The 23,234-nt window shown below is 43.5% G+C and overlaps 1 protein-coding gene across 7 annotated transcripts in view; it reads right to left on the reverse strand.

The window, feature by feature from the left end:
- The window catches only part of CAMTA1 (calmodulin binding transcription activator 1), a 483,528-nt gene that overhangs the window by 285,680 nt on the left and 174,614 nt on the right, over positions 1-23,234 (reverse strand). For all 7 annotated transcript variants that reach the window (XM_068916223.1, XM_068916222.1, XM_068916220.1 and 4 more), the window contains one exon: positions 5,715-5,850. In XM_068916223.1, coding sequence (XP_068772324.1) covers positions 5,715-5,850 — 136 coding nt within the window. The remainder of the gene's footprint in view (positions 1-5,714; positions 5,851-23,234) is intronic.

The following is a 23,234-nucleotide window of genomic DNA, read 5'->3' on the forward strand; positions in this document are numbered from 1 at the left end:
CATCTTGTTCTCCGAGTGCTCCCATCTTAAATTTGTGGTGGCAGACTAATTCACCACTGATGAGAAACTCCTGGTGATGGGTTGGGACCACTGAAGGCGGCCCTCACCCTTCAGCTGATAACGCTGCTCCCTCCCACCCAAACAAGAGGATCGACGTTTACTGCTAAAAACATGCAATTTTTGTAAAGTTTCTGGTTCATACTAGTAGTTTGGCCAAATGACGTTGATAGTGCCCCTGCAGGTCACCAGCTCACTTGAAATTCCAGGGAATCATTTCATCTAACTTCCAGGCAGGTATCGGGATTTGGGAAGAGCAGAGCACCTCCAAAGCAGGCTGAGGAGCCACAGCACCAGTGCCAGCCTTTCAAAGCACAGAGGTTCGCTCAGAGGACAAGAAGAAAATTAAGACCATGGTCATGACATAAAAGGGACGTTTTTGACTGCAGCACGACTAAGGCTCAAAGGAAAATGCCTTCACGGGTCTCAGATTCTTCAAGATAAAGCATCTGAGACAGGAAACAGACCAACGTAAACGTTCTCCTTTGGACGTAAACACGTACTTCCTGCCGACGAGCAGAACGGATGTTTTCAGAAACACGTGCACGCATGTCTTTGAAGGTGGGAAGCACAGAGCAAATCGCACAGCAGGCAGCCCTGGGAGTTTTAGGGTCAAAACAGCTGGACAGTAGGTGTCAAGTACTAGGAGGGGTTACCAGACTGCGCACACCCGCTGAGGGAGGAACTAGAAATCCAGAGCCTGTGCAGTATCTCAGTTTTATCTTGGAGTTGAATGCAGCTGGGCCGGGGATAGGTCTGAAGCACAAACTCAGGTTGCATCCAGCAGAGGAAGCTTCATGACAACAGAGGCACTACTGTCACCGCTGTTCAGAGGAAGAGGAGGCGTGAACCCATCTCCCAGTAAGCTGCAGATGTCCATATGGGGCGAAATTCATGTTTAGATACTTCCATCCTTAACAAGATACACGTATTCTTTGAGAGCGTTATCGAACAGGGACAAAGTTACTCACTCTTTAAATGCTTTACTACATCTCAGTTCTCTTATTTTTAAGCCTTTTCATAACGATTAAGAGGCACTCTTCTCCCCTTCAAATATTTGGGCTTTAAAGACAAATATTTATATTGCTCATTTCAAGAACTTGTTGGGTTTGACAGAAAAGGTCATGCTAGAGAGATTTCCAAGAGACAGGCTCTCGCTACGATTCAGACACTAGGCAGAATTTGTTACTGTTGTTGATGCGCTGGTATTCACTACATGTTTAGTGTGTTGTGCAACATAGTGACTTCTACCATTGTTTTTCTGTGACCTTGACCTCGTTGACAGATTTAAGGACAGAGGTTTCTTAGCTACTGGGAGGCCCCTTTCTGAAGTAGTATAAAAACAGGACCTCATTTTCATTTTAGCAGCAGTTTACTATGCGTTCAGGTGTACGTGCCATTTATAGACAACAGGAGAGATGCATGCACAAGGCAAATACATTAACCGAACCAACCATCTGTAAATTCAGAGCAACGTCAGTTCGGAGTTGTTTTAGCTATTTCTACGCTCCTTACTATTATTCATTAGTTAAAAGTTTTTAATTATGTGAATTGACTAGGAACATATCGCCAGGGATTCCAACTAATGAGAACTTAAAGGAGGATCATGGACTTGAGACTTTGAATAGATCCCATGAAGAATTCCACAAAGAGGAATATTAAGGGAAAGGTCAAATTAACTTCTTTCTCGTTTATCCGCTGTTTCCTAAATAGTTTGAGGATCTCGGGCAGTTATCCTTTAACATGTGCCTGCTCAATTACTTATCCCTTTTTCTAGATTTCCTAAATTTGCTGTACCCATATTTTCCATGTTCATCAAATCCTTCTATATGTTGCTCATCAACACCTAAAACCCTCAAGTATCTGGTGTAAGCTTGTTTCAAAAATACATATTTTTTCCTACCCAAACCTTAGAAAGATGCAGCAGCCATTATGCTGATGACACTCAGGAAGCAATTAAGTATAAAATATACTAATACAAACCCCTGTTCAGAACTGGTTGGTCAGTAGTTTCATTGGCCAACTTGTTTCTCCTTCTTGCCTATTTATTGCCTTTTTCAAAACTTCATTTGGATACTGCAAACGTTCTTGGCTGTTGTCTTTGTAAGTATTTTTCCATCACTGACTCTGATACCTACTTATCTTCTGGCTGCAAAAATAGCTGAAACGATCTGGCAGTGCCACAAGGCAGACAGTTATTTCATGCCCTGTTAAACCCTAATGTGGTTAGCTACAGTATCATTCCAACTTTAAAAAGAGCTTTTTATTATTTTAAATCTGTTGCCTACATGTCCAAGTAAAGAACATCACTTCCAATTAGGATGGTATCGCATCCTAACTGAAACTCCATCCTCAAGGTAAAAGTGTGTGGGGTGTACTAAACTAGTAATTAAGAAGGTTTAAAATATTTAATTCTTCCCAAGTAACACTTAGAGGTCAAGAAAATGAAGACGAACTTTTTCGGCATGGTTCAGAACGCGCAATTGCCAGCCAGACGGGAGAGCGGACGGCGACGAGGCGCTGCAGGACAGCTTAGCGAGCGGCGACCGCGGTGCATCAGCGCTCTAGCTGGCTGCGGGGAGCCCGAGATGGTCCTGCAGGGAAAGCATTTCCTGCGGAAAGACAGGAACGCTCTCCAACGCCCTCAGCAAGGACTTGCGCATCTCACTGCAGAGCTCCAGAACGGACACGCTTTCCTAACCAAACAGCTGACAATACCAGAGGAGAGGAGCGAGACACAAAGCACCACATTCAAACAGGCAACAACCGTCTCGTCTCTCCTCCGCAAGCTGAGGACAAGCAAGCAAACATCATGATGACAAAGTGTGTGAGATCCAGACTTAACAGGCTCGTTTTTGTCTGCCTTTAGAGAGCGGTACATCTACCAAACCAAAAGCGAAGCGAGGAGTGGCGGAAATGCTCACAGTACAAGAGAGATTTATATGAGTGATCCAACCCTTTTGGCCCCAAACCTATGCTGGAATTAAATTTCAAATCTTGACCTCAATCTCTATTCGCTTTTTCCTGTCAGTTTCTTTTCTTCCATCTTTCCATACATAAGTTATTACTACTTGAGGTGTCATAGCCTTCGTATGCTGAAACATTGAAGAATTAAACATTAATTTCTTTGCAATACTTGGACTATCCTGATGTTGATAACCCCCCCCCCCAAGCTGCTTCATACATAGAGTCACGTAGAAATTGTTCAATTAAATATTTGTTACTTTCTAGAATACACACTTCAATAAAACGGAAATTACTCGGTTCAATGCAGTGCCACTTCAGTAAAACATGACAGATGCGGATATTTAAAAGGTCGGGCAGTGTAACAGCTACACACTGCATCTGAAGAGTACGGCAGAAAGCTTTATGCAGCAATACGCACCTGTCCTACAGCCAACGGCCACAGGCTTATAGGTAAGTTTTGTGGCAGAGGTTTTGGTATTCTGCATTGTGAAAGTGCACTGCAGTTTAATTAAACCACCTTGTGCAAATCCTGAACAAAAGCAATACACAACTTCTATTATGCTGACTTTTTTTTGGCTTGTCATAATAAAACATCCTTATTGGGTGTAAAAATTACAGAACAAAGTTATATCTCTCTGGTGTAATATAATGTAATCCATTTAGTACTATTTTAAAACCCAGAACCTCATTAAAACAGACAGAATGTAAGAATGACAAATTACCCGAAAGAAAGCTTGAATATGAAACGTACCGCACAAACTCAGGTTGTTTGTACCACCCCCTCCCCCTGTTTGGGAGCAACAGATATCAAAAAACTAGCGAAACTCCTAAAGTCACTTTTGTGAGCGTGTGCTACTAAGCATCAAGACTCAAGAAAGATTAATTCACTGTGAAACAGCTGCAACGGTGGGCTTACAGGGGTGACATAGGAAAGCTTAGCTTAGCCCAGCAAAGCGGCATTTAAAAAAAAACAAACAAATAATACTTTCAGAGTGACATAAGTAGATGTGTGGAATAAACACAGGAGGACAGGAGAGCTGTAAGATGATGTTTGCAGTAGAATAAATGGATATGAGATAGCTGTGCGTAAACTCAGGCTAGAAACCAAAAAACACCATTCAGAGTGAAAAATTCTTCCTTGTGAGACTACTGAGTATGAGATACAGGGCTGTTTTTAACCTAGAGACTAAACTGATGGAAGGGTTGCACGTACTAATGGCTGGCAATAGCAGAGGCTAGACCTGACAGTCCACAAGATCCCTTTGACTTCCACATTCTCCCATGACTTCTAGTGTAATACAAAATAAGTGAAAGTAAAATAAGTGGAAGTAATTGCTCTAACAGGCCACATATCTACACATTTGGAAGAAGCACATTTTCTTGGGAAGGTGTTGACTTTTTCGGATGATTCTGGACTCAACTGTTATTAAGGTTAATATCTGCGTATCCATCTGGAATTCAAGGCTAGGTACAGCTGAGCGATAGAGGCAACTTTTCTGTTATGGTTGGTAACAACGCAGGTGGAGCACTATCAGGTACACCAGAGATTAAGGGGTTAAATTTTACCTGTTATTAAACACTAGCGATTATTCTAAACACTACCAATTATTCTGTGTGTAATGCGCACAGACCGGGGCGCAGCTTCAGATCCCCAGGGATGCACGCATTTTATCAACTGCAGAAATCAATAGCTTATACAAATATATACCCTTATGACTTCACTATTCGTTTGCTGAAATCAAGAGTCTTTCTTGATGCAATAGCTAAATGCAATAGCTACACACTTTAACACCCTTTTACCCTTTTGGCCCAAAGTTGGGAATAAAATGCAAGAAACATAGTTCTAATGTCTTAAGAACTAAGCAAGGCGAAGCCTTTGCAGTTGAACTTTTGCTACCGGAATATATAATTCCCACTTAACAAAATGAAAAGTTTTAACAAATGTATTTTCTATCCACACCTACACAGACCTTACAGATATCAGTAATGGTCAGTGCAATCAAATAGATTTTTTTTCCCCGTCACACTTATGTCAAACAACTACATATTTTAGAACAGACTTATTCTGGAAGTACTGTGTCAGGTGAAGTCAATTCTTCTCTGAATTTCTCTAAGTAATGTCAGTAGAGGAAGGGTCTGTATCAAAACACGCTTTGAAATAGGGCCCAAACCTTGTTTAACTTCAACAGAAACTTTACTTCTGCATACTGTAAGACCAACGCTCAATATATACATGTAAAATTATCGCAATTACTACCAGTAACTACCCAGCGTTTCGTGAGTCATATACACACAATGCATTCTTGCTTACACATTAAAAAAAGACAGAGGATACTTGCAAATGCTTAGCAACCCACCGTTGAGATGTTTGGTCACCTTTGTGAAGTACCTGTTATAAAAAAGCATGTATTTCTACCAAAATACTTCAGTGTCTCCAACAATCTAGTTGTGCAACTTCATGACAAGTAAAGAACAGGACCACAATGAGAAGGTAAAGCTATATTCAAATTTTGCTCAGAGCTGTAATAGACAATGTGTGTATGCTTTTTTTCTTGGAGAAAAAGAGTAGGAATTCAGCAAACATAAGGATTATTCTGAAAGAAATGACAATTCCACACTCAAAGTGATTTTGGCGAGCCATTGCCTTTCAGCCCAACCATTATTCAAAAGCAGCCCCTTTGCTCTCCTACCTCCACTCCTTGGACTTTCAGCTTCATGTGATCCTCTCTGGTGGTTTTCCCATCTTTCCTTTTTTTCCAGCAGTATCCATCTTTCCTGTATTTCACCTTCTTCCTATTGTAGAGTATCATAGAACCATTCTGCGGTCTGAAAACAAGAAGCAGTTTTGAATTACATAAAGAAAAAAGTACTCTACAAGAATTAGTGAGGCAAGGCACTGAAGACCAGTAAAAGTTTCTATGGAAAAGCAATGTTATGGCATACTTCCCTTTTTTTTTTTTTTTTTAAACTTTCATTGCTGCTCACTAGATTAAATTTTTGCAGACTATAAAACGTAGTTAGTTGTGAATTTTGTACCTAATTAAATGTGTCAATGATAAGAAGGGAAAAAAGAAAAGAGATCTTTATAGTAAAATAGCCAGTGTCTGAACGTGGTATGTTATTCTTGGGCTGAGCTACACAAAGAAAATTAGAAGGAAGGAAAGGCTAGGAAAAACAAATGCCTATTTTACTACAGACAGTCTCTCCCTCTTCTTAACGCATCCGCCAGGATTAGGTAGCAACTAAGTTTAACACAGCACCAGAGTGAGTACGTTGGCTTAAAAAATACAATAAACAAACTGGAGTAAAAACAAAAAAAAAGCATCAGTTTGTATACTGGTTTCACTACTCAGATGTACGGTACAACATGGAATAACTGTCTCTTGATTATCACCTTGACTTCAAAGACACTTGAAAACATTTTCCGCTTAGGAACCACATTGACGCTTTCGAATATCAACAGAGAAACAGTGACATTTGTCCAAGGTAAAGACAGGAGTTAACATCTTTTTGATGTACTAAGATATTTCACAGAAGTGTTTTGCCATATGCTAAGCCAATACACAAAAGGGGCATTTCTGCTGTAACATTAAAGAAGCATCACTGAAAAGACACCATGCATCACACGTAGACAGCAGTACTGTAGGTGCTGCAAAAACTGACAGCGGTACATCAGTCACAATAATTTGGCTTTAGAGCACCAAGAACAGGAAGAAAACCAACAACATTAGCAGCAGCAGCAAACAACTTTCCTAGGAAAGCTTTGGCTGGAGACATTTGATAAAGTAAAACTCCTGAACTCATATAACCAAAACAAAATTAGCAGAAAGCAGCCTTTAAAAACAGAGCGCGAGAGGGGAAAATCCCACAAACTACAACGCTGCACCTCACTTTCTGTAAGCCTCAACTTTTTGACGTTATCAGCAGGGTAGCTGTATTTTCAGATGGAGCACAGAGTCCTTTTGCATCGCCAAGTCCTACCGCCCATTTTCACTGCCCACTGAGAGGTTCGATCTAGCTTCCAGCCAAGACAAGTAAGCTCTTTAAATAAACAAGCCAAATTAGGTAGTTTGTGCCCATTCAACATCGGTTTCTGGTTTGACAGCCAGGCCAAAAGGGTTAAAGACGATGCTTGGCCCAGCTAGGAAAGCATCCTTCCCCCCACCCCACCACTTCAAAGGCTACCGACGCTGAGACAAGCCCAAGAACAAGCCTGTGCCAAGCGAAGGGATCTTCGCTTCGTTTCTCTCTCAAAAAAAACTATCAACAAAATACTCCATTTGAAGACAGCCGACTACACCCAATGTTTATTGCATAGTAACGAGGCAGAAATACTGTAAAGGCTGTTAATGAATAGAGTAACTTACTCCACTGTTCTCTTAAGGACAAAGTTGCCCTTTTACTGAGGAAAAATAGGCTACTGATGGCTTTCTACCACTGCAGGCAGCTGAAACTAGCTGAATCAACCAATATAATCACCCTTTCTTGATCTCAACAAATACCATCACCAGTCTAGAAGCTGCCATAAGACAACACACCTGTCCCTTTGTTTCTGCAGTTAAGCATGCATTTCACACGTATGTAAAAATGACATTCCGCCTAATTCACATTTGATTTTTCCCCCCAAAATGCACTTCCATAGTGTACTAAAGCATATCCATGCCATAAATGTGATGAACGTGAACAGGAAACTGCATAAATTCTCTTTGTATGAAAAGAAACTTTCTACATCCAAATACTGGAGAGCGTCAAGTAGGACCGAACAGTGTTTCGGTAACACAAGAAATGCGATACAGCCTACACCTACATTTCTTCAAGATCTGTTAGGAACAGATTTACGTTATGTTTCAAACGCATGCTAGGAGAACTGTAACAACTAGACCAATACCCGCCTCGACTCTCATGGGAGTCTTGAGAAAAATACATCAATACACAGAACCTGCTTATTGTTTCCTCAGACTTGGGAGGAGAGAGAAGACGGTTTTATTGAATATTTACATTGTAATTATTGGCAAAAGGCTTCACTGAAGCACGGCAAACAGTCTTCCCCAAAGCATACTTCCCTCTTATCAGCACATCGGAATTGCAGCAGGTTTATAACGCAGTAACGATGGGTGTTTCGTTTCATTGCATCATTACCAGCGCGCCACGGAGCGATCCCCGAACGCCCCCGGCCTCTCACTTGCCTTCTCATTACCTCGTGCTCTTACCAAGGGGCCCTCAGGCTCCACGTAGTTGGGATCACGTTTGTGAAACGGTGAAAGGCACAAAGTTAAGATGGGATGCAACTAGAAACGGGACAAAAACCACAGCAACCTAGCTTACAAGGAGTGCGATCACTTGGAAACCTGCATTCACAGCAGGCAAACAAACGCACAGTATTTCATTTCAAACATAACCTATAAATCAATGATCTGTGCATTCACCCAGCCAAACACGTCTATCAGGGAGAAGTAGAAGTTTCTGTATCCAGCCAGTCCCCACAATACAAGACCATATGAATCAGCCAAATCAACCCTAAACATCCACAGTTCAACGAATAACCTCAGGGAAAAGTCCATGAAACAGGCCAAACTTACTCAAGAAATGGAAAATGACTCGAGAGTCCAGAGCTCGAGTATTCACAGTACTCACAAGACTGAAGTGATCTTTGATCTAAGTGATTAGCCATATTTTTACCAAAATAGAAAAATTCAGTTGTTAACTGAATGAATGACAACTGGCCACTGTTCCCACAAGACTGTCTCTCTTCCTCCTCCCACCAACTTCTGAGCAGGCCAGAACTGAGGACTTGAGGTTTCCACTGCTCTCTGTTCCTACGCATCACCCTGAAAACAAGTATTCTAGTGTCAGCGAAGCCACAGCATTTGACAGCGTCGTGGACCGATTCAGTACAGATCTGTAACATCTCTCAGCGTTTATTCTATGAAATTCTAGCCGTTTTGTGCGTCAGCTCAAACTCTTCTCGAAACAGTGATCTGTTTGTCATGGTCTCAAAAACACGCCCACAGCTTACAAGGTACCTGCGTTTTTAGGGCAGGTAAGGAAAAAGGCTGGGCTAACGACACGGTAAGCCATTATTTTGTTGATTTTGTTCTAGCTACTTCACAAGGTGGCAAAGAAAACAAGCACACGCGCTAACTCCGCGGACGGGCGCGCGGGTGAAGCGCTCCTTTCCCGCGGCTCAGCGCCGCAGCGGGGCGCGCAGACCGGGCCGCCCAGACCCGCTGCGATCCGCAGCGCTGAAACGCGGAAACTTTCTGCTGTCTCGTTTCTACGATAAAAAAAGAATCCAGTAAGAGGTCCCTGGAAAACACAGTCAAGATTTGTACAAACTGAAACAAAATCTCCGTCTCTGAAGGAGTTGCCGGTTTTGATAGCAGTTTATCCAGTTAGTTCAGTGCTTGCAGAAAGCACCTGCTTTTTGGGTATCTCCATAAAACGAGAGGCAGTTTTAACCGGACGCACGTTCCCGCTCTCTCTCTCTCGCCGTAAGGAGAGGCTAGAGAACGTGGACCTCCCGCGCTTCTCCCTGGCGCACGATCACGGCCAGGAGCAAGACCCAGCAGGAACCCTGGGACCACGCAGCTGGCACAACCGCAATCCAGATCCTGCCCGGAGCTTTCGCTGCTGAACTTAAATTCAGACTTTTCCTGAAGACGGGAAGAAGCTGTTGGACACCTGAGCATGAATTATCCCAGGACCGTGGTTTTACCGGACTGCTCCAGCTGTGCTTTAGGCAGCCTGCAGCTAACGCGGGCTCGTCTGCACCCTCTCAGCTACGAAAAGCAATTGTTTCTCCTTGTATTAAATCCCACCTGGAACCTTAGCAATGATAAGTACTAGAACGTTAACAGCAATTTGCTTTATTTGATTATCTGCTAGTTTGCAGCTACATAGCCCTCTTTTCATTAACATAAGACTAAATTGAAAATAATAAAATAGCATTTAATATTATTGTACAACTGAAAGAAAACAAACCAGAATAATCTAAAACAACTGAGAGGTCTATTTCCACATGCAGTTTTAGACATGCAATATCTTTCCACAGATACCTAAAGAACTAAAGGGAGAAGAATTTTATTAAAGAGAAGAGACCACTTTCAAGTTACACAATATTAAATAGAACTCATGATTATTCTGATAATTATTCATTTCTATGTGTACAGTGAGCCAATTAAAGTGGTATTTCTCGCTTAGCCATGTGGATACTACATATGACCTTCCCACTAGCCAAAATCCACACTGTGGTTGAAATGATTTATTAACAACTTATTGTTGCAGTTTAATAGACGGTAATACAACTTAATTACTGAAGTCCTATAAAGCATAACTATTTGTGTCATCTCGGATGACTCTGACAGATTAAAGTACGTTCTAAAGAACAGAAAACCACTTGTCCTAGCTATTTAAAACACTAGAGGTTTCTCAACACGCTCTCCAACGCTTCTGTGGTATTTTCCCTACTGTCAAATGTATGTATTAACTGAGTTTCAGTGATTATGAAATACCATCTTTATTATGTTAGTGTATATTAAGTATCATTGCCTCTGATATACAGCTCATGAAAAGAAAAGGTTGGAAAAGATTCCCACTGTGCGGAAAATACCGAATCCACAAGATACAACATCTTACTTTTTTCATACTTCTGTTAAATATGTTAAATACCTTTATCCAAAAGAGAGAATGAGGATGAGCCTAGATACAGTGGTTGTATTGCTCCAGGCGGAGAGGTGCTGGAAACAAAACGTGACATTATGCAAAGTTGGAAGCATGAGTTACGCAGAACACCCCGGCAGCAAACGCTACAGCATTTTCCAGGAGGAATTTGCTGGTAGGCAACTCAAGTTTTTCATCATACGTGCCAAAAAGCCTTGTGCCTGTGAAATGACGGCATAAGCTTACAACAGCTCCTCACCTGCGTGCCAATGGCAAATTTTTCTTCATAGTCTAATGCGACATAAAGTAATTTGTCAATTTATAACGAAGAGGCCTATCTCAAAACAACAGCCCCACCACTAGTTAGCGGTGGCGCGCGGGGTGCTCCGAGGTTCGGCTGGATAGCTTTGACAGTTTTTATTATGCATCGAATATCACGTAATTCCCAAAACACGACTCGCAGGCAGTGAACACGAAGGCGGCTTTGCTCTGCTCGCTTACACTGCAAACCATCATCCTGCGGCCGAGCTGGGGACACAACGCGACCGACACCTCTCCTGCTGCTCAGTCCTGCAGTTCCCAAACAGCCCCGAACCCACGGGGACTCCCAGGCCGACAGCGGATGACCCGTCTGTCCTTCCACACCAGCAGTCTGGCATTAACGAAGGCAGGCGAGCTTGTCTGCTTACTCAAAAACAGCACAAAAGAGAGCCGGAGAGAACCCCCGAACAAGAGGCCGCGGGGCTCCTGGCGGACGCAGGGCAATCATCCCCGATCCCGCTGCGTGGAGCTTGCGGGATTTCCTACTTGCTTGGAGACCAAAATAGAGCAGAACATGCTAGGAATAAAGTTTAAGTTATAAGTGAATTTCCTTTCTTTTATGACTCTGTGGCATTTAAAAGCTGCCTGGTATCTATTTAGGTTTCTTGTTTGTGGCCTGGGGGAAGGAGGGAAAGGACAGGATGAATAATTACAGCGCAGAAAGCCTTTTGTCTTTCGTCCTGATGAGATTTGAGATGCCTCCCTCTTTCCTTCAGTTATTTACCATCACAGCTCTCAAATAAATTGGCACTGCAGCGTAAGAGCTACTTTTTCCCAAACTCTGTTTCTGCTACATCTCGGGGAAAGACGCGAGATTCCGTTTTCAGACTTATTCTCAAAAAGAGCAGTCTAGGCGTTGCTGCTGGATTTCGGGACCCGGCTGGATCGTCCGGGCTATTCAGGTCCCAAATAACGCCCACGACTCCCGTGCAAGCTCCTCGCGAGTCGAGGACCGGCAGGACACCGAGTTCCCTGGAGCGCATCCTAAGGACACCCGGGAGAGGCGGTAGCAGGGCGCGCGCATCTCGGGAAGCAGCGGCATCAGAGCACGTGTTGCAAAAACGTAACTTCTGTTTTGGCACAGGCAGTCCATACACCAGGCCTGCCCTCTTGAACCCCAACTTGTACTTTAATGGCCATACTCTATACGCGCTTACTCTAAACACCCTTCCTGTGTTTTCTTTAGCAAGGTAGTAACAACACTGCTCTGCAACGCCCCAGTTCCCTCAGCCCAAGAATCGCAGCGCGCCCAGCGAGCGGCACAACGCCCCGGCCAGGTAAGCGCACGCCGTCACACCCAGCTCGGCCAGTTCTGCCGATGAGTTCCTCCTCGTCTCCCAAGATGCTCAAAATGGGAAATTCTCCAAGTTAAGCCTATTTTCTCAGGTTTTAAATCCCTCTGCTGACAACGTATCATTTTTGCAGATTGATAGATCCACATCTCAGACCAAAGAGCAGAGTAACCAGAGTTTCACTGGGTTATTTTATAAGCTTGTCTCTTTCTTGCTTTGCTAGACAGCACATAGGAAAACAAGAACTTGTGCAAAACAAAACAAAGCGGCAGAAACAGAAATGGAGATTATTTGTCTGGCAGATGAGTTAAACCAAAGTTAGCTATTCGCCTTTCCTTCTAGCTCAAAGACAAAAAAGGGGGAGAGGGGTGGGTTTTGTTTTTTTTTTTTTTAAAACCTTTTTTTCAAATCAAATCTGTTACTTAATAGTAAGATTCTAAACCACCTAATGGTACTGTGAACATGAAATAAGCACAGCAAGAGCAAACTGAAAACAGGTTTTGGTAAAGATATTTTGGTCAACAGATATTTATCTGCCTCTCCTCTGGGCTCATAAATTAAAGTCCCTTTGGTCTAAATGACCAAGATGTTCCCCTAATCACATTACTGCAATATTAATGAGGCTGTTTAATGCAACTAGTTCCCTCTAAATTGTCACATAAAGATTTGGTAAATGTCAGACATATCATTTAATGGAAAACTACGTTTTACTGCCTGGGGAGCTCAGGTTGCTGAAAGAGTTGTAAATAAGGCAAAGCCAAGAGCAACTCTTCTTCTGGGACAACAAAAGATGATCAGCCAGAACCCCTCCTCTAGGTCTGTCTCTCCAAAACTGATTTTTTTTTTTTTAAACACTATTCCAGCCTGTAATTATTTCAATATCCTGCAAGATGGATATTTAAAACAGTTCACTTTTTACAATAAAAACATAAAATTAGGTTTGAAGCTTTTCACAGGGTGCTGTCAAAGCCAACAGACTTCAGTGACCCCAAAGCTTTCCACCATCCCAGAAAATGCTCCTGAACAGCACCACACCGTGAGATGAACGCTGTTCCAGGCTCCTTCAGGTCCCACAAGGTAGGGAGAAAGGCTGTCTCGGCCAAGCTAATGAAGTACTCTACTGCGTGATCTTTTCTGGCTTTGCCAGTAAATCAGATACTTTCTATACCATACTCGTGCATAGGCAGCAGCCACCCCCTCTATGTATAGTACCAAGAAATAGCTCCTTCTAAGTTGCGATGATGCTATTTTTCCTACAAAACTGTTGGCTTCAATCCTGCTAGATTTAAGTTATCATGCAGTCAAGAGAGCAACAAAAGACCATCTCCTCAGTTCTCAATCTACGCATGATAATGAAGAGAAATTAACTTCCATTCTCCCAAAGAAAAAAACTACTGATGCACAAACCAACTGAAAACTAGAGTCTTCGAGGGAAGTCCTAAAAAGAGAGACAGAGGTTTAACAAAATCATCACACCGAATCATTACCCTTGCTGTCCGTCCTTGTTCGTTTGGACACAAAAAGGATGAACTCCTTGAATGAACTCCTCCTCGTTCTGAGAAGCATAACTCTTCCTGCAGATGTAAGACAAACTAGCAATAAGTAAACTCCCGTCGGCGGAGCTGTCCCATCAGAAACCAAGGTCATGAGAACATGCAGACTGCACCAGGTTTAGATTACATGGAGCACAGCAGGAACAACCGATGACATCACGATCCACCACACTGACATCACTCGTGCCTATATCCCAGTCGATCCAAGCAAGTGCCAGAACATGAGTCATTCATCCCACTTGTTTTTTTCAATATTTTTGTGTCAATTCCCAAAACATACCCAAAGGGGCACAATCATTCTCAGTGTGGAATGCGTCTGGAGACGTTCCTCAGAATTGCGTGTGCTGGCCCGGTTCAGGTACCGCACACCTCATGGCATGTTATACCATGGACCGACGCAAATGTGTCGGGAGCCGGCACTACTATACACATCAAAATATATTTTGCTTTTTTGCATCCAAACTGTTGCAAAACATACAAGTTTCCTTCTTTTGTTGGGGGCTGTCTCACACTGATGGCAAGAAAATGAAACGCTACAAGGATGATCATAATGAAAAAGTCTATTAAAAAGAAAAAAACAATCCAGAAAGCTGTTCCTTCTCATAATCTACATCTTCATGGAGAAGTAGGAAAGCTTATAAGACAAGGAGGCAGATCAAAGTCCACACGTGCTTAGCAGAAGTGTCTCTGCTGACCACAACACATGCAGTTATGACTCCACCAAGCATCAGTCTACCTTCTCACATCCCCAAAAGAATATGGGCCTCTGTGGCCTGTATCTAGACAGTCACTCCCACATCTAGGAACAGAAAGTGCAGATGGTACTTAGAGCCACGCTGTCTTTTGCCTACATCTTGTTCAAACCTTTTGCTAGAACAGTTCAAATATGTTACCCTACTATCCACTTTCTACATCAGCGCAAACAAGTGTGTCAGGCTTGAAGGTAATGCTGCAAGGAGAAAAATAAATCAGCAAGGAACACAATTACATTACAGCTCTACCACACCGAGTATATGCATTACTTCTCTTCATTTATGAGTTTAAAACATATTCAGCTGCCAAGGTAGCCTGCATCTCCCCCAGAGCGCAGTGGGAGTTCGCCATTAACAGTGGCTGATGCCTTTGGAAACCCCTCCTTGCTCTCGGTAGGGATGATTGCCGCAACACAAGCGGAGAAAAAAGGTGGATGGTGGTTCAAGAAAGGATTACTGTCATAAGAAACGTTCCGTCAGACTGAGAGAACACTAATGCCACAAAACATTCTCCTGAAATTAATTAAACTAAAAAGAGAAGACTAAGAATAGTCTCAGATTCTCATGGGAAATCAGGTACCTCTTTGAACGCACTGAGAAAAAGTGTGTTCAACACAGCGTGTTTTAAAATAATACAGGGATGTACGTAATAACGTCTGAGCACAGTGGTGCTGTCCTATAATTCCCTCATCCGATACTCAGTCGATTTGCTTAAAAGCACCATCTATTTAGCTTACGTCACTGACTCGCTTCATTTAGCCGAAAATCAAGTTTGGTCCGTTCCCAGCCATTTCTGAAAACACTAGAGTCTTCTGAAGCTCATCTGGCAGCAAAGACCCATCACCCATGACACCCACTTTTGTTTCCCATTTCTTCAGCTGGAAAAGGAACATAGTGACCATCGCTCATAGAAGCCAGTGCTCGAAAGAAAACCGGCTGCCTCGTGCAGAAAATCTACACCAAAAAAGATTGCTGAATTTATGAATGGAGAGAAACACCCAGAAAGCGTTCTCAGATGCCCTCCGGTCAAAGAAAAGCCTTCTCAGGTAGCGGTCCAGGGAACACATTTTTATCCTGTGGAGCTCTGCTCCATCTGGGTGCTATCAAACATTCCAGATGATGGATTTCCAGTAAACCATCCATTAATTTATTTTTCTGTACTATGTGCTGCTTTTAAAGCCCTGGCATTGCAGCTCTTATTTGCAGGGCAAGGAGAGATGCACAGTGAGTGTCGATCGTGATTGCTTCTGACTGATATCAAGATTTTAGAAATACTGCATTTCTTATTTCTTGTTTCTAGGGGAAAAAAAAATCTGATGAAAGAATTTATTTCTCCCCTGAGAAATGCTGTTCTATAAGTCTTCATTTACCTTGGTGTTTTCCCCTCACTGTACAACGGCTTGTCGGAAGAGTAAAGTCCAAATCAAAAACTGAAAGAAAAACCTCTAGCAGCAATAGACAAACCTTTCTCAAAACAGCATTTTGGAGCAAACCTTTAGTTGGCCAAGCTGATACCCAGTAGCTCTGTGTTGTTTTTTGGAGGTTGCAAAGATTAACTGGTCTACATTAAGTCAGCCAAAGGTGAGGCACAACTGCAACGCCTGTTGGAGGGCAATGTGCCGCTTCAGCAGTAGATCTGAAGGACACGGATTTGCGCCTTTCCCTGCCCCTGTAGCGGGGCTGTAGCCACCCCGACTGCACCAGCCGCGGTGGGGCACGTGCATGGTGCTGCGCGCTCCTTCCCTGCTGTCGTCCTACCCACGAAGGAAGGGTGGCCGGCAGCGCCGCGGCGGGACCTCCACCACGCTCGGCTCTCCTCTCCAAGGCGCGTCATGACACCAGAGAGGAAGATCCGGCATCTCCTCCCTCCTGTTGCGTCCCCTCCCCGACTCCGGGGGATATTCTGCCTCCAAGCAGGTCCCATTCAAATTAACTTCTGCAACAGCAGATGGGATTAACTGAAGAAAATCTCTTTACTCCAGTATGCACTATTCTTCCTTTCTCCTTTTCCAATTTTTTTTAATGTTTAAATCCCTCCCCCCCAAAATTCTGCTCATTCAGTGGTTTTACCTGAAACAAAAAGCACCATAGGGTGACCTTTGAGGAGCATCCAAAAGGGGCTCAAGCGATGCGACCGAATGCTCGCAGCCCTGGGCAGCTGCGCGAGCGGAGCCCGAGGCCGCGGCAAGGCCGATACGGGCGCACCCGGCGCCGTCGCAGCAGCGCGCCCGCCGCTCTCCGCACCCTTCCCCTGCTCCTTCCACTCCAGGACCTCCGTGGAAAACAGCTTTTTAAAGGCAGACCTGTTTCACGTGGACAGAAATTTGTAAAGTAACGTTTACACGGACTAGTGTTGTCAGGCTTCAGGGAACTTGCCTATCAGTTGCATCACTGACACGTTACAGGAAGACACGATTTTTTTTTTTTCTCTTAATGAAACTTTTTCCTCCCAAAGAAGTGCTCGTCTTTCACCCTAAGGCAGCAGCTCACATTCACCTCGGAAGAAAAGAAATGCTAGTTTATGTTCAGCCTTTAGCAGCAGAACCACAGACGGAAGAAAAGCCTGCCACGATAACTGGCTACAGATGTTCAGATCTCACAGCTGTCCTGAGGACCCAGCAGCGAGCCGTCTTGCACGGAAAGGCCACGGCGCCACCCCCGAAGACCCTGCTGTCCGTACGGAAACTTCAGATCATTTGTGTGGCAACCGAAGGAACTCTGAATTACATTGGTTTGCACTTCACCTGATCCATTGAGCTCTGCCTAGACGAAATTAAAACTTCAGAAGATAGGCTTCTAATCCATATAGGAAGTGAGAGAAATCACCCAAAAATGTAAATACAAGTTTGTCTTCAGCTTTAAATACAATTTCTATTTAAGATGAAAGTGAATTTATTTCATATCTGCAATGTTTAAGAAGCTAAAGTCCAAAACAACAGACTTAGCAGTTTTATGCAGAGTTGCAGCTAACACAGTGAGTAATCCCATCAAGGGGACGTTAATTGCTATCTAGATGCTCCTTTTCATAGCAGCAGTAGGCCATAACGCTTAATCCTTACCTCCTCTTTCCAGCACGTAGCCTCACTGTTCATCAGTAAAACTAATGCTGTTCATTAAGTATGAGAGTAATTACCTAGTGCTCCAACAAAACATGACCGAACAAGCGCGTATCAGTATGACGTTAGCTTTCGTACTGTAGCACAGGACCGCTTGTCCGCTACCAAATAAAGCATTTTTACAAGATTAAAATAAATTTTGAAAACTGAAATACAAGCTACAAAGGACTATAAAAGCGTCGGGCACTTTTTGTGCGTGCTGGGACACCAATCATACTTATCACCGTGCGATACAAATCACACAGTCACCTGTGCGTGGTGGTTTTTCTTGGTTTTGTTTTTTGTAAAAGAGTACTCGGGGTGGCAGGGCTGTAACACTGCTGAAAACTCGGCCTCCAGATACTTCTGTTTTTGCAGTACATCATTACAGGGATTAAATGCAAGCATCATCATCGGCTTGACTAACATATAAAGGAACAGAGTATGTCCTAAGTACTCTTTCCAACAGCTGTGTCTCCGGGGCAAGCGTTTTCACCTAGGAACAACGCTCTCAGATACTGCCGCTTCTTTAGTAAGGCCTATTTTCACAAATGCTCTGGAAAAGCCTGAACATCTTTGCTCTCTGTACTAGTTCTTGACATAACTAGTAAGGAAAATAGGGAACAATAACAACAATAGGACTAATAACAGTAATAGAACTAATGATAGGATTTGACTTGTCAATAAACTACCCCCTCCGCTGTTATTTATGCTCAGTGCTGTCCTGTTTTGTTGCCAAAGAGCGAATTCCACAAAAGATTCATACAGCATCTCTGTATATCATCATTGCTCCCTCTGATTAATTCCACCCCTAGCAATTCTCTTATTACAGCTGACAAAAAAGGAAAAAAGGAAAACTATTTAGGCAATAGTGACACTTCTCATAAGGATGTGCTAATTTTGATGCACAGAGTCATCTTCCTCTGCTCTCCCTACCGTAGATTTTGGAGGTCTCATCACTGTGCCTTCTCCATAGCACCATCTGGAGATGACCTTTATCTAACCTGAGCTACACCGTAGGGCACCACACAAGGAGAAACAGCAGTCTCGTGAAAGTATCCACAGTCAAATCCCGAGTCTTTTTTTTGTTCTGGGAAACAATTTCTATGTGCCATTATCATTTTGAATGACACAAAACATCGAATAGTAAACATTTACCAGAGAATAGAAATAGAAGAGTCAATCCGTTCCACCGCAAAAGTTTGTATTAGCACAACCACAAAACGTTCTAGACCACTTTGACTTGTTCTCATGTCTCCATTAATCCAACATGCTTCTCAACTCAAATATCTGCACCTTGAGAGCACAAATATATCTACAAAAAGAAAACAAACATCTACTGAAGTAGTGTTACGTTGCAGCACTTGCAAGAATTTCTAGGGAGTTCACAGGAGAAGTGTTATTTTAAATCATTTTGGTACACTAAGTAGTTTGATGTACTTGCATAAATATATGCCATACTGATTTGGGAACACCGCTCTATGCTCGTCACCAAATTAGCTCTTCAGTAAGCAATCTCCTTCAAAACCCTTTCTGTCAAGGGAAGGGCTTTCACCCGTTTCAGCAGATTTGGGATTAGATTCCAAACAGTCGCCGGCTCCGAGCGCTTCCCACGTACAGACGAAACAACCTATTAGATGTTCCCCGGGGTGCAGTTCTGGAACACGCCAGTGATACGGTTGCATCAGTCCCGTTTGCCTTGAATACGATTCCCTAAATTTTTATTGTTCGGATAACATAGGAGTTATTTGATAACAAACAAATCTTTGCCCTTTTTTTTCTTACTCTACCCCAAAAATAAAAGACAAAACCCCACTGAGATTCTAAAGCTGGAAATACACTTTCAAAGATCAGCTTACTGTAAAGCAAAGAGTTTTGAAACAAATTCAGTCAGCGGATGGCTTTTTATGATCCTCTGATGTTCGGACTTTAAACTTTCCTGAAAAGTCACTTACATATTTACCAATTAAATCATACAGGTAGTTTTCTGTCAAGAATAGAAACCAGTTATAACTATATACCCTGTTTTCCTCATATGACAAGAAACATAAGCTCCTTTCTTTCTAGCAAAGTAATAGATCAGGACTTGGTTTTAGCACCTTGCTATTAGGCTGGCTAAGCCAGAATGTGCTTCTGGAAACTGCACCGTCCTAAGCTACAGAGTCTAACCAAGAGGCTAACAAAAGTATTCTGCCTTTTTTTTTTTTTTTTTTTAAATTAACGTGATAATTGATATGCTGATGATTCCAAACTCTATACCAGATTTAAAAAAGAAATTGGAAACAGTTTTTACGGACTTCTCAATACACAAAACAACTGAAACCTCTTCATAACGATTTAGGACCAGAGCTAGAATATCGAGATTGCCATCAAGTGGAATATACATAAAATACTAAAAAGTTTTCCAGCACATGCTAGAAGACTTGTTATAATGACATGCTATAGACATAAATTGTAGTACAAGGCATGAAAAAAAGATAGTTAAGTCAACTTGGTTTATTTAAATATACTTTTAAGAGAACTGGAACCCATTTCTCTATTGCTCAAGAACCTTCAGTGATTTTTTTTGGCCTTCATTTATTTCTCACTCCTATAGCACTGCTGTTTGATTTATTGAAAATTATTTCTTACAGCTCGTCAAAGCTTTAAACTGCTTTCACCTAAATCATCCTGATTTCTGTTAGCGTGCCGAGGAAAGTCACTATCTGATCTGTATTTTCAAATGCATCTGCAGGGTTTCCAGAACTGCTTTGTGTTAGCAGCCGTTCTGAGTTATTGATTGCTCTCTCCATGGAGGCAAGTCATTACTCCAAGGACCTAGGGCTTCAATTAACTTTCAGAAACTTATTCTAAGACAACTTAGTTCTGTATACATTATTTTCATTTCTTCCATTCAAAACAAAAAAAAAAAAAGACAAACAAAAAACCCCAAACAACCAAAAGAACAGCCACATCCACAAAACAGGTATCACAGCAGGTATTTTCAAGCTTAAGGGGAATCTACCAACATCCCATACTACGTTAAACAAAAGCATCTCTGTCCTTTTGGGAAAGATATAAGATGGATTTTTTTCTGACAGTTTGTACATCATCCTAACTTTCCCTTTCTCCCTGTAGCAACCAACATATCCTGGTAGTGAAGTATGTTAATTAAAAAGAAAAACTGGTACAAACTACACTCTGCATCATAAATGCTTCTCATACAGTTATTTTTGTCCAGGGTTAGTCTTCAAGAGCAGACCAGGTATAGTTACAAGTGTTTCTAAGACTGCTCAAAGAGAAAAATGAGCAAGAAAAACCTCTCTTCAGAGACAAAGCTGGTCCACAGCGCTCCAAAAATCTTCCTAAAAGGGGGGCCTCCGATCCACTAGTCCAAGTACAGCGCAGACGTCCTCAGAGCAGCAAGGCGCCGCGCGGCAGAGCCCGAGTCCAGCGAGAGCGCTGGCGAAGCGCTCCGCGTCTGCCGCGGCTTTGAACCTGCGAGAGGCAAATGAAGTGCTGCAGGCGTCCTTCCCTGCTGGCTTCCCTTTCGGGTTCCCTCCTGGCACAGGAAATCTGGGGGTCCTTTTAGAGAGAAATCCTCAAGGCATCACTATAGAACAGCAGGAAATAACGTTCAGGAGTCTAATAAACTACAGTAGGAGACAAAACGCAGATGAAGCGAGGTGGCTTTCCAACACGGAATTGATATATACATTGGGAAAGGCTGCAGTGTACTTGTGGAGGCTGGGAGACATAGTTTGGGGGAGAAAATGGAAGAAAAATCCTATTTAGTTAATTAACTTCCAGTTAACGCTTCCCTACTCATTAAAACCAGCAGCTCAAGGCTACCAGAATTTCCTATAACTGTGTCAAAGTGGGATCTCATTTTCTCAAAAATATTGTATTCCAGGCAGAGTTGCAAAGATGCTGTCAATGGCCGTTTCTTTAAATCCTGCAATACGTTCTCTGCTCTGCGCAGAGGTTGGGGGAATCGATGCCAAAGCAAACCCGCAGAACAACGTCCACAGAAGTTAGCAGGCCGTGGTTTTGGCCCAGAATACAGACGTTATTCAGCATGGAGACTGGAACAGAAGCAAGACTTGGTCTCGCTGCAATGTCATACCCGGGGTGGGGGCTTGCTGGGTCCAGCCACTGATTAGGAAAACCCTTGAAGGGAGGGGAGGAGAGAAAGATTTCCCCCCCCCCCCCCACACTGAGAAAATGCCAAGAAAAAAGAAAGAGACATCTAGTTTTCCCTTAGCTACTGGAGTGGAGCTTGGCTCATGACTTGAGACATTATAAAAATCAGTAAATACGTGAAAATTGAATAACTTGTAAATTATAAATTTTAATTGAGAACCACTCCAAAATGAAATTACAGTTTGACAGTCAATGAACTTCTAACACTGCAGCCAGCAAAATGGCTGGCAGAAGGGTGATTACAGCCCTCAGTTTCCTCCACGTATCTGGAGACCTCAGCTGTTCGGCTGCGATGAGGTCGAACGGTGAAACACGGGGCCAGAGCGCTGGTCTCGCTGGCGCCTGAAGGACGGGCGATGCCGAACCGCGCAATTCCCAGGAAGAGGCGTCAGAAGTGGGCCTGCTGGCAGGAGCCTGCAACTTGTTTTTAAATAATTTGCACTGTAATTTATGCACAGAAGTCCCGTTATTGTAGCAGCTGCTCACTAGTAGCACACCAGAGCCTATCTGGTCTCTGAGTCAGAAAGCAAGCGTACTGTGTTCACCTCAGTTCTCATCCGGAGGACAGGTTAAGAGGTCCAGAGACCCCAAAAGGCCCTCGACACCCCGGAGTCACAAGCGAACAGCAGCGCAGAGGTACCGAAGCAGCGAGCGCCGGAATCCCATCTTCTGCACCCTGCCATAACGTGCTTTCACTGCCTACAGCCACCTGCTTTCCTAGACATCTGCGCTTTATCTCAGTAAGCTGCGAGGCCGGTGAGGCCCCGTGAGCGGTTCTGTAGCACAGGAGGGTGCCCGAGGATTAATTCGCACAGCAGAGCTGCTCTGCCATCTTATACATAACGACGCTACCCAGGATTACCGCACGTCACAGGAAAAACATCCCTCCCCCAGCAGCCACCGTCGCGAATGCAAACCCTGCACGCAGCCAGGCCCTGCGGGTGCTCACGCTATGCTCGTTTAACGGACTCCCTCCGGTTCATCAGGGCCGATCCCGCCGGGATACGAGCGGGCAACGGATCCTGCCAATTCCCACGGCAGAGTTCAGAGGTCTCACTACTTCAGCTTGCGCTAGAAGAGAAAGGAGTGCAGCTCAGGAAGATGGGACCAAGCAGTCTGGACTGCTAGCAGCAGCCGGCCTGGAGAGCAGGACACTACCGGAGCGTCACATCGCTGCTGTCCGTCACTGGGAGAGGAACAACCCCATGAAGCAGCACATGCTGGGGCTGACCAGCAGGAGAGCAGCTCCACCAGAGAGATCCCGGTGGACAAGCTGACCACGAGCCAGCAGCATGCCCTTGGGGCAAAGGAGGACAATTAGATTCCCCGTGATGTGAAGGCTATCCTTGCAGAGCA

This window comes from Struthio camelus, chromosome 21 (genome assembly GCF_040807025.1).
Source record: "Struthio camelus isolate bStrCam1 chromosome 21, bStrCam1.hap1, whole genome shotgun sequence".
In the NCBI taxonomy this organism is placed as follows: Eukaryota; Metazoa; Chordata; class Aves; order Struthioniformes; family Struthionidae; genus Struthio; species Struthio camelus.